At 34.4% G+C, this 13,260-nt stretch overlaps 1 protein-coding gene across 9 annotated transcripts in view; it reads right to left on the minus strand.

The window, feature by feature from the left end:
* The window catches only part of Nav3 (neuron navigator 3), a 560,089-nt gene that overhangs the window by 37,532 nt on the left and 509,297 nt on the right, over positions 1-13,260 (minus strand). For all 9 annotated transcript variants that reach the window (XM_060378026.1, XM_060378025.1, XM_060378030.1 and 6 more), the window contains one exon: positions 6,219-6,330. In XM_060378026.1, coding sequence (XP_060234009.1) covers positions 6,219-6,330 — 112 coding nt within the window. The remainder of the gene's footprint in view (positions 1-6,218; positions 6,331-13,260) is intronic.

A 13,260-nucleotide genomic window follows, 5' to 3' on the forward strand; every position in this document is an offset into this window, starting at 1 on the left:
GAGCATATGGAAACAAGTGCCTGTGTGCAGTGGAATGTATAAAAATAAACAAATATCTTCATAATCTTCATCATCACATACACACATACCAGTACCTTAGTATTTCTGGCAATGTAATCATATTGACAAATTTTATAGGAGGGTAAAGTAGCGCTATATTTTTCAGAATCCTTGGAGTTTAACCTATCCTAATATATTTTAACAATAATGATAAAAATGCTGATTGTTTTAAAATGCCTAAAATATTGCCAATCTGAACCCTAGATCAATACATTCATGTGTAATGTTCTCATTTGACAGTACAGGAGGATGGCATCCTTCAATGTGAGACAACAGGATAATGTTCTTATTTCAATTTCTGCTGTCACTGACCATAAGCTTTTTGTAAACAAGGTCTAGCTTTTGCTGATTTTTCCCTAATAGTTCGCACAAATTTTTATAATTTTAAGATATATTTATAAATGATCACATACATAAATATGTATATATTTGTATTTCCTTAATTCAAATATAATGTAAACTACTTGATTAGTTGTTTGCTTATTCATTTCTATTTTTATATTTAAGACATAATAGAATACCAAGTACAAAAAGTTAAATATATCTATAAACAAATACATATCTTTTGTGGTAGGCTTACCTATCAGACTAGTAATAGATGTAGTATAAATTTAGAGATGAACAAGAGCAGGTTAGCAGGTGGGATTTACCCAGTTTTGTCTGTTTAAAAAAGTATTACCTCACTGTATATATCTATCAGGGCAGGGCAGGGCTAATGGGTTCTAGAGTTCTTATTATATTCAGAATTAATAAATCATGTTCCAATTCTCTTATGGAGACACCGTTGTATAGGGCATGCATTTAGCCTCATTCATTTTCTACTGCCCATCCTCTGCACCATCTCTGCCCAGCTGAAGAGGCCATTACCACTCACCTGCTGTGCTGCAAGAACATCTATCAATTTACTCACTTTCAAACCATGCTTCAAATGGGAGTGAGGAAGCTCTTTTTAAAAGAAAAATTTCACCATTGTTCCCTTCTTCTAAACTCCTTAGTGAATTCTAATTTTCTTGGGATCAAAAAAAAAAAAAATCCTAGCTCCTCAGTAGTACTCACTTCCTTAGGAAACTGATCAGAACTTATGCCTTCATGAAGGTTCTATGCATTTACTCTTGTCTCCTTATTTTTCTTTCATGAAATCCATAAAGACAACCTATCTTCTTATTTGTGCTTGAGGGCCTTCTGGGAATGTTCTTCCTTACATGACTTTAGATGTATTTTTTTTAAACTTCCCTTAAATGCTGATGTGGTGAAAAACCCTTTCCTGCTTATGCTACCCTGTTGTCTTCTAATTTTTTTTATCCTATTGATCATCTTAGAGCTATTAGAATATGCATGTTCAACTACATGAGTGACCACATACAATCATCTCTATCTGTTCTTCACCGACAGAATGCTTAAAGGAGAAAACTGTATCTATTATTTATTTATTTATATATTATTGTCTAGATCCAGCACCTTGTACACAACACAGTATATAAGGAGATAAGGAATACATGGGGACAAGTAGATTAATTCTAATTGTTAACTCAACATAAACATATTCATCTACCACTATTTTAAAAATGTTTACTGTTAACCAAGATTTTACATACACACAAATATATATATAAGTTTGGGTATGTATATATATGTGTATATATATATATATATGAACTATAATTGATAGTTAAGGAAACACTCTTAGACTATATTTGGGTAAAGAAAAGGAAAAAATTTCCATACTTTTAATTTTCAGTATTTTAACATATTTGTTATAATTTTAAGATATATTTATAAATGATCACATACATAAGTATGTATATATTTGTATTTCCTTAATTCAAATATAATGTAAACTACTTGATTAGTTGTTTGCTTATTCATTTCTATTTTTATATTTAAGACACAATAGAATACCAAGTACAAAAGGTTATATCTATAAATAAATACATATCTTTTGTGGTAGGCTTACCTATCAGAATAGATGTAGTATAAATTTAGAGATGAACAAGAGCAGGTTAACAGGTGGGATTTACCCAGTTTTGTCTGTTTAAAACAGTATTACCTCATTGTATATATCTATCTGAAGGCCAGATGTCAAAATGCAGAGAACATTGTAGTTAAAAAATCTCAATGTCATCACCTGAAAACCAGAGGGAAACTGCATGGTTTACACAACTGGCCATTTCACCATGCAACATCAGCTGTCAATAAAATACAAACTCCGTGTTCACATTCAGAGAATCGAGTGCTCTTTCAATATTTTAGAAATATAATTCACTCTATATAGTAAACTGTTCCATTTTGGTAGTTTTAAAAACATAGCATTTTAATATTTTTAATACTTCTGCATGAATTTAAACATAACTTATTACCCTACACTTCCAAGCAAAGAAATCCCTGAATTTGAATTCCAGCAGATACATTAAGCTACCTGTTGCCTAAGATAAAAGGAATCCTTCCAGAAAGTTTCACTTCAGTGACTTGTGTTGTATTAGGGAAAGGATTAAGCCTTTTTAAATCCCTTCTGGACCTATTTACGACATGAAGACTTAGAACATAAGCTGCTTTATTATAGCTCTGAGATAAGCCTTAAATATGCAGTAATTTTCCATGCAGCATATAAATCAACTCCCCCACATGAAAAGTTGTTGAATTCTTAACAGAAGTAGCTCAAGAAAATGAGTCTGTCTTTCAGAGTAAGTATACCCCCTTATGTATTTTTTTGTAAGTTTAAATTCAACTATATAATATTTGATTTTGTTATTATTCTCTGTAAACTTTGAGTAAACCTCCTGTCCATATAAGGTGACACCACAGTCACAAGACAAAGAGAGTTTCTAGCATAATTTAAGAAAGATAGATTTAATAGATTTAAGGGATGAATACTATTTCCAGGATTATAACACAGGGGCCTCTTCTAGTTTAGGAGGCTAGGAGGCCAGCTCTGGTTAAATGCTACACTATTCCAACATGTTCTATTTTGTAACAAACAGGGAGAATATTAGAAGTAAGCAGGGTGTTAGAAGAAAGTCAGGAGAAAGACAAGTTTCAATATGGAATGCACAAGACAACACAAAAGCAACGGATAAAGCCAAAAGCAGAATCTGAAACATAGTTGCTAATCACTGAGTATTTGTTGAGCAAGTTAAACTGGTAAAGAGAGATTGTATCATATTCACTAGTTTGCCTTTCTCAAAGTAGACATGCACTACCCTGGGTAGTACATGTCTTTACACTTCTCTGGTTGTAATGTGAATAATGGTGTAGACCAGCAATTCTTAGTGTGTTGGTCACAACCCCCAAAGACCATCAGAAAACACAGATATTTTACATTACAATTCATAACAGTAGCAAAATTACAGTTACAAAGTAGCAATGAAAATGATTTTGTGGTTGAAGCTCACCTCAGCATGAAGAACTGTATTAAAGGGTCATAGCTTCAGGATGATTGAGATCCACTGGTATAGACTGTAAAAGGTTTTTCATGTGTGGAACTGGGGATTAGAATTAGAGTCCTGGGCACGAGAGACAGGCCCTCTATGACTGAGCTATATCCCCAGTCCAAAAGTAGGAAGAAATTACGAAATGTAAAGCCTATATAGAAATCTGTGGTTAGAGTTCAGGGGACAGGTGGCGGATGGTGATGGTGTCAGAGAAAAGTGAACACTGCAGTGATTGAAAGCATGTAGTCAATGAAACCTGCAGATATATTGAGTCAGGAGAGCAGTGCTCATGATTGACATGCATCATATCTGGTTGTACAAAAAAAAAAAAAAAGGTGGTAATACTGTTTCAGAGACAAAGGATGTTGAGAGGAAATGTGAATGGAAAGATGAGAAGTTGAGCTTCATGTGTCAAAAAGAAGCCTAAAGATATCTTACTAGATTTCTCCCTCGGCATAAGGACATGAGCTTAGTTTCAAGGCACATTAGACAGTTCTCAGTAAAAGCAGTAAGTGTAGCTAGAACAGTACATGAGTTCATAGAATTTCTGATAGAACATATAAAACCATAAAGTTCAGAATCACAATGGAGAACAATTTAGAATGCCGATAATTAGAAATAGATACAGAAGAATGAATGGATACTTAACATGTTATTTAACAGCTTCTGTCCAAGAAAGGAAACCACCAGGCAAAGAAAAGACAGCCTATAGAAGGGGGAGGGGAACTTTATTCCAACTATGCTTCTAACGGGAAACAAATATGGAGAATGTACAAAGGACTTCAAAAAATTAAATATCAGGCATGAGAGATGCCTGGGTTGTTAAGATTCCTGGCTGCTCTTTCAGTGGACCCAGGTTTGATTCCCAGTATCCATATGGCAGCTAACAACCAGTCCATAGGACCCAATTCCCTCTTCTGGCATCTGAGGAGACAAGGCACACATACATCACATAGATAGCTAACACATTCATATAATAAATCATAATAAAGAAAAAATTTAAATATTAAAAACCAAAATAGAAGTCACCTAATGAATAAGCAGGCTAAGAAATTAAGTGTAAAGTTCTCAAAGGAAAAAGAAAAAATGGGCAATCAATATTTGATAAAGTTCAATATTGTTAGGCATCAGGAAACACAAATTAAAATGCTTTGAGATTCCACCCAACTCTAGTCAGAAAAACTAGCATCAAGATCATCAATAGCAAATGTTGGCAAGGGTGATGGGAAGGTATAATTAGTCCATAGTAACTACTACAGTTACTATGGAAACGAGTATGGAAGTTTCTTATAGAAACTAGAACTACCATATAACTCAGCTACACCACTCCTAGAATGCCTGAAGGATTCTAAGTCATCATTCCATAAAGACATTTGCACAGACATGATTACGTGGCGATATTTTGAGACTCAAGCTAGCCTAGATTTTTTCACCAACAGACAATAGGTAAAGACATTTTGGAACATGTGGCTAATGAATGAAATTTAACTTAGCCGTAAAGAAAAACAAAATTGCTACATTTATAGGAAAATGTACAGAACTGGAGATCAGTATACCAAGAGAAATAAGACAAGCTCAAAAGACAAATACCATGTTTTCTTTCATGCAATATAGATTTATATTTAAATGTGTACATAGGACATGAAAGCAAATCGTGATTGTAAGAGGGATAAAAAGGCCAACACAAGGATGTGAGGAGAACAAGGGAGATTAATAGAATATATGGGTCATGAAAGCAGAAGATGGTACAGTTTCCAGAAAGATGGCAGACAAGAAAGAGGGAAGGAAGGGTGACAGAACAAAACAGTATGTGGGGGAATAAGAACAAGACATGATGACACATATCTATGAAATGTCATAATGATTAAAAACATGCTCCCTAAAGAAGAATGAATGACGGCATGAATATTAGCAAAAATTAGCATTTCGGTTGTGAGAGTTTAAACATCAAATCTATTATCCTTCTGATACATGAAATTTAAATATTTTATGAATTAAGTATCTTACAAGTTACTCTTGGTTCTGGACAGAATAATTTTGGTGGAAGGGTGGGAATAGGAGTGTCATCCAGTGGATTGAAGGGTGATTAGTAATTGAAGTACGCAAAACTTATCTGGAAATGAGAGAATAGATGATAAGGCATCTGGGATTTAGGACAGGATTTTAAATTGAAGGAAGAATGAATGTACTTGCACCCACTGATAAGTCAGGACATAAAAAACTATAAAACATATAAGGAAAACAGAACTTAAAAACAATCAGCATTTCTTCCATGGCATACCAAGGGATGGGGATGGAACAAAGACTCACAGAGGCATGGTAATGATAACCTTTTATCTGGTTCTTGGCTACTTTAAAACTCCTAGTCAGGAAATGTACCTTCTCACTGATTTTTATCCATCAGACTTTACTCCCAGTGGACACTGGATCTTGATTAGCATATTTTATTGCTAGGCTTGATTTGGCTGAAGTCAGACATGCACATATTAACCTGCTAGATTCAATCAACTAGATTGAGGAGAAAAAAAAGTTTGTATGATAGTATATAGGTTCATAATTTAAAAATCACTTCATAATGAAAGTTAATGCTCACAAACTTTAGAATTCTAAACAAATTAACTCTAGTTACTATACAAGGCAGTATCCTGAATATGTGACTCTTTACTGTAGCCAATGCATAAAACCAATGTCTACTGCACGGAATGACACAAGACACAGTTTTCACTATACCTTTGGGAGGGTGGTCTGGGCCATTCAGAGCACCCTGAATGGCAGCCTGGGCAGCAGAGTTCTGGGCCTTCAACATTTCAATGGTTTCCCGTAGTTCTATAAGTTCAGATTCCTGTGGAATGAGCAGAGTTTGAAAGTTTTAATGTTTAGAAAGAATAAAAGGGTTTTGTTCATAGTTTGCTGTCAAGTGGTTTGATATTCTGTAGCCCTAAACTCCTAAAGGAGTTGTATAGTTGGCTGACCTTGTCAAATTGTATCGAAATTTTTGCTAGCTACTGAAGAAATTGTAAGAATCCTATTCTATAAAAGTAATATCAATAGTCCATAATCCTTTCAAAGAGAGGCATGTAGCTGATTCCTTCAAAGCAAATCAAGATAATCTCTTATTTTAACATTACCAATGCTAACAATAGATATTAAATATCAGTATTTTAATATTACATTATGTTGGATTTACTGTCCTGTGTAAGCCTCTATTTCAGATTTTGTCTGAAACACTTTGTACCATAGGAATTGATTCTCTGTATTCAAGTGTAAATCTTGGCAGTCATCCCAAACTCAGTTCTTTAAAATGTCATCTTAATGTGGTCAGATGGCATATTAAAGTCGCCTTAGGATTCTGATAATTTTTTTCATGCATCAGTGAATAGAAACACATGTAATGCAAAGTCCTGTTACATTAAATTATAGAGAATGTCACAGTTTATTCTTGGTGTTTCCTACAATAAAGCTAAGCAATTTTACTGCAGAAAATTTTGTTGCTTCATACATTGGAATGTCCAGTAATGTTTCTAATCTTAGGTTGACACTGCAATGGCTGGAAATGACAGAGGGAAATAGAATAGATACATACATGGTGCCTCATATTTGTTTCTCCCCTCTTTCCTTTTCTTCCTGAGAAAGGGTTTTACTCTGTTGCCTAGGTAACAATACCACGCTTTAGCCTCCCAAGCACTGGGATTACAGGAATCAGTATCATGCTGTATTTTATCTGTCTGTTTTCTTGACTATCTCACATATTCCTGATAGATACTGGTCAGATTTAAAACAAAAATAAACTCCTTCTGATCAGAAGGAAGGAGAGGAGGACATCCCCTATTAGTGGACTTGGGAGGGGCAAGGGAGAAGAAGGGGAGGGAGTGTGGGGCTGGAGGGGAGGAGGGAGGGGCCTATGGGGGGATACAAAATGAATAAACAGTAATTAATAAAAAATAATAAAAAATAAAAAAAATTTAAAAAAACTCTGTGGACTTTAAACAATTTATAAATAAAAACCTCATAATGAAAATTAGGAGACTGCTAAATTTATATATAGATTTTTCAGATAGCTCACTTTAACCATTCATTTTCATAGAGGGAACATCACATTGCAGACAATTTGCAACCAGTTCATCATAATTATTCAGTCTCCCCAACTTCTACTCTGTGTCCCTTGCCCAATTAGCACAAGCAATTTTAGTAAAACTTAATGTTTCCACTTGAAACTCCTGAGAGATAAAGTATTTACTGGAAATGGATTCACATAATTTAAAAATTAATTTTATAACCAGTGCTTAGGTGAGTGTTAAATTTTAATTAAAGTCAGACTTTCATCCTTGGGTTTGGAATCAATGATGCTTATGTTGCAAGATTTAAAAATCTGCTAAAATATTTGGCTCTGGCTTTACAAGAAGAATTGGAAATAACATCTTATGCAAATGTCTGGTAATTGAGCTTAATTTTGAGCCATCTGAGTTATTTAAGTGTCAAAGCTTTAACTCTTCTAGAGAAGTCCTTCTACAAACTTTTTTTTTTTTTAGAAAGGATTTCTTTACGTAACTCTGGCTCTTCTGGAACTATCTCTATAGATGAGGATGCCCTTTAACTCACAGAGATTTCCCTGATCCAGAGTGCCAGGATTAATGATGTATACCAACATGTCCATTTTTTCCTATTAAAAAGTCACTCTTGTAAAAGTGGTTAAGAGTGGAATATCCACAGAGTCCTGCATGCTTAATATACCATAGAAAAATGATTACTTTGTAAAATATATTTAAAAAATGTAAAAAAAAGTTTTACTTTGAAAATGACAGATATCAGTAGATTAATTGTTATTTATTGTGGCTTAGTAAAACCAAGTGATGAATAACTGTGTAAGAAATACATTTACTATACAATTTGTGACAATTCCTATCTGTTTAAAAATCTAGCTTGGCAGAATTCATGTTGGTAGTTCTTTGGGATAGCTTTCTAACCATAAATAACTGCCTGTAAGATATTCTCTAAGACTTTATTTAAACTGATAGCTAAGTTTCACACAGTTTGACACAATCCATTCAAATCTATATTTATTATTCCCCACATCTGCAAAAAGTTCTGTTAATAAAACCCACTCTCATTTTTGTCATTCGAGCTACAACTATGACCTTTCTGAGAATTTCATATGACTTTTATTTTTTGCCAAATACTCTTTCCCTTATAGGCCAAAGTGAAATATCCCTATGATGGTGAACTTTTTTCCTATCGGAAAAAAAAAATTAGAAGAGGTCCCTTTTATACTATTCAGTTTAATATCTCATTTAGTTGTTGAGAAATCATTCTTTTTGGTTGATTTATGACTCAGCATATGTTGGAGTGATTTTATGAAAAGTTGTTCTGGTCTACACTTGGATGTATTTCTTCTGTGAAGAACAAAACTTCAGCTTTAGTCCTCACATCTTTAGTTGTATAATAGGATGTTTTTCAGCTAGGGAGCTAGGGTGCCACATAAAAACATCAAACCCTTGGCAGCCTGTTATAGATAGGAAGTCTGTGCATGGTTAAGTAAATAGAACTCTCTTCACTGGGTAACGAAGAAGTTAGGAGTCTCTTTCTTTCTTCCTCAGTAGTAGAGAAGAAATAAAATAAACATAAACCATTTTAAATATTTAACTAGGGTATGGAAATTTCCCAATATTATTCTTGTCTTTATTATTTTGGGTCATTAGAGTTAGTTGTTTGTATTAATTTTAAGGCTGTATCCTTCTAATATTTTGGTAATTCATTGAAATTACAATGTTGCCTTCAAATCTATACTTATATTCCTTTTGAAAGAAATTGACTGATTGCTTCGTGGTGAGAAGTTTGTGTAAGGACTATGATCAATAATGAGTTCAGAGATTGCTGACTACAAAATCATCAAATAACCTGAAATATCTCCAGATAGTCTCAATTTTGTTGTGGTCAACAGAAAATCCTTAAGTGTAGAGAGTCTGCCAAGCATTCATGAAAGTACTGTGAGAAGAAATGTTTATGCTGTATAAATAGCTGGTTAGACTGCCATGCAATGAAGTCATTCTCCTCCTCTCTCTTCAGACACACACACAAAAAGCAGGTCTAACTAATTACACAAAGGTTTTTGAGAATGAAGAAATCAGATTTTTTGTCTCTCTTCCATTCCTATAATAAATTCAAGAGATGAGACTCTGACTCCTGTCAGCCATGTAAGAGTCTGCTTTTCCAGGTCCTCTTCATGCATGGTCTTTGATTGATAGTTCAGTCTCTGAAGGCCTCCATGGGCCCAGATTTGTTGGATTTGTTGGTCTTATAAAGCTCCTGTCCACTTTGGGTTCGTGTATTTCCCCACTCTCTCCTTCCTCTTTGATCAGCTCCCTCTGGCCGGGTGCAGACTTGCCAGGCCCCATAGGAAGAGAATGCAGCCAATCCTAATGAGACTTGATAGGCTGAAGTCAGATGAGAAGGAGGGCTTGCCCTTTTTGAGAAATGGTGTAGGGCAATAGGAGGAAAAAGGGAGGAAGGGTAGGACCGAGAGGAGGGTGCTTTAATCGGGATGTAAATTGAATAAATTATAAAAAAATAAAGTTAAATTTAAAAAGTCTACTTTTCTGTGTTTTCTAGCTTTAGTGTATAAAGACATCTTGTTTAGTTTCACATTTCTTTGGGTAGTTGCCATATGTCTTTCACTTTAAACAAGTTATAAGTATTATACCAGAAATGCTTCAAAACAAAATAATCAAATGTTTCCTTGATACTATCCTTTTGGATTTTTTTTTTAACCTAATTTTCACATTGTACTTGACTGTTTTCAAATTTTCTCATTATATTTTTCTCTATTATAAGTTCTACAAGCTTGACAACAAATCTTTTTTCTTTTTGTTTTTTTATTCATTTTGCATCCCCCCATAAGCCCCTCCTTCCTCCCCTCCCAATCCCACCCTCCCTCCCCTTTCTGCATGCATGCCCCTCCCCAAGTCCACTGATAGGGGAGGTTCTCCTCTCCTTTCTGATCTTAGTCTATCAGTTCTCATCAAAAGTGGCTGCATTGTCCTCTTCCGTGGCCTGGTAAGGCTGCTCCCCCCTCAGGGGGAGGTGATCAAAGAGCAGGCCAATCAGATTATGTCAGAGGCAGTCCCTCTTCCCATTACTAGGTAACCCACTTGGACACTGAACTGCCATGGGCTACATCTGTGCAGGGGTTCTAGGTTATCTCCATGAATAGTCCTTGGTTGGGGTATGAGTCTCTGGGAAGTTCCCTGTGTTCAAATTTTCTTGTTCTGTTGCTCTCCTTGTGGAGTTCCTGTCCTCTCCAGCTCTTTCTATTTCCCACTTCTTACATAAAATTCCACTCAAATCTTGTGAAACAACTGAACCTGCTAGGCGAGGCTCTTCAGTTTTACACTAAATGTGTCTTTAATTCCTACAATGCCACTCTATTAATCTCACAGTGGTTAGCTGTGGTATCTTTGAAAGTGGTTCTCTGTCCCCAGCCTACTATGCATTTGCCTTGAAAACTTACTACTTTTTAAAAAAATTCAAATAAAAGTGCTTTACCAAATGTTTTTATATTTTTAAAATTAAAGATTCATCTTCATCTTATGCTGTAAAACATTAAAAGGTATATTGTCTGACTCTAGAAATATGTTTTTGCAAACACCTCTAGATGGGAAACATCTGGACATAAAATATGTAGAGACAAAGCAAACTACTTCTAGTTTTCTGTGTTGCATCCAGCGTTTGACATTGAATGTCCTCTTTTCCAAGATTAAAGTTCATGTTGACCTGTGTTCTTCACAGAGGTAAGAATGGCTTTACAGTTAGCACACATGAAACTCTCATTCTTGGAAGATGGCTCTCTATACCTCAAAAACCTTCTAACGAGACTAGTCTAGCATACTTTAGGACTCATTTTCCCTTTGTCTGAGCTAAATGTCTTCAGGCAACTAATTTGAGCATCTCTTGAATTTTAAATTCCTAAATATTAGTGTGCATTACATTATCAAATTTGAGCAAGATTTCACAATGACACCTCTCATCATTCTTTTGGTTACTTATGCTTAGTCTGTTTTGCCTTCATGAAATACTCCCAAGTATTTCCCCTGAATAAATCTTCTTCATCCTCTGTAACCTGAGGAGCTCAAATGGCCTGGTTTGAACCCTCTGAAAATGCTCATGGCTTTGTAGGACTCTGATGGAGCTATAGTATTCTGCCTCCCGAGTTATTCATGCATACTTTTTCAGCTTTCTGGGTTGCACAGATATAATAACAATATTCTGGTCTTCTGGCATGAACATTTTGGCAAAAAGAATCAGTTATTTGACATCTGAAAGCAAGAAAAATATTTGGATACTATTCAAGGGAGTTATTTTGGTGAATAAATTGAAATAATGTATCTACATAGAAATAACATGTGATTTCTAAAAGCATCCTGTAAAGCTAGAACATGGTTTGGATAATTGTTTAGTTTCTCTACTTCTCAAGTGTGCAACCAAGAACATGAAGCCATCTTGGTCTTTGATTCTTCATGTGGAACTTCCATTCTTGTTTTTCAATGATCTCACTCTCAGTTGGAGTTTGTTCAGTGGCATTTAATATTATGCCGACTCTGATGTTTTACTTTTTTATCGTCATCTGTTACATATCAGAATAAAAATTTCAGTTAGAGTATATGCATTTATAAACGCACACACAAATGATGGTTATTAAAACCAATGAAGATCTTATGCCCACATGAGCATTTTTATGTATGAGTATTTTATATAAAAGCAATGAAAAAAAATCAGAAAAAAAATACTATTCATAGCCTAACTTATGAGAAATATACATGGTCTTTCTGGAGTTTTTTATTCTAGCAAATACATATATCTTTCACAGATAGAGATAGGCAAATAATCCATTTACCTATTTTAATCCATATTCTTTCTTCTGATCCCATAGAAGTTCAATATAAATTTGGTAAATAACTAAGCAAATGAACCTTGGAACTATAGGAACTGAGATTAAAAACAGAGCTCTTTTTTGAATCTTTTTCTAAGGATTGTTGGATCACCAGAGAGCAATATACCCTTTTTATCTTAGTTCCCTGAAGAAATGCCTTTCCTGAAATATGATTAAATGTTATGCCCTCAGCTTTTAGAAAAATGTCTAAGTGAACAATGCATTTTGTCTTTTGTTATTTCATGACCCCAATTTAAGAACCCTTGTGATACATTTATCCTTAAATCCCTGGCCAAGATGTTAGTCTGTTCGATCTAAATTACACTCTTTTGGTCAGACAATGAAACAAAACCCACCAAGAAATCTCTCTTTGTCCCTCAGTTCTTTTGAAAGCTGGTTCAGCCTAGGGATTTGTGGCTGGGCCATATGGTTCAAGAATCTTGTTTTATACATTCATCTGCTGGTTTAAATCAGTTGCTGTCACTGTATTATGCAAATCATTTTATAGATCTTTTCAAAAGAAAATGTTAATCCACAAAATTGAGGTGCATAAATGGTTACCAACATTCTCTGTATAGTTCTAAACTGAAGAAGAATAATTTTATGTTTAGATAAAAGTATTAAAGGTAATTTCATCATGATACTTCTGGGCAATTTAAATTATTTTGCTGATGTTATTTTAAGGATACTATGCACAAAATGACAAAAGTTCTTATCATAAAGATTTATATTTAGAATATTTATAGATTATCCCCAGATATAATAAGTTAACATACTTGTGTATCTTACATAATCCTATGGAAAATTTTTCTTTCACAAATATAAAAGAGTTGGAGGACATATGAAGGC

This window comes from Meriones unguiculatus, chromosome 2, assembly GCF_030254825.1.
Source record: "Meriones unguiculatus strain TT.TT164.6M chromosome 2, Bangor_MerUng_6.1, whole genome shotgun sequence".
NCBI lineage: Eukaryota > Metazoa > Chordata > Mammalia > Rodentia > Muridae > Meriones > Meriones unguiculatus.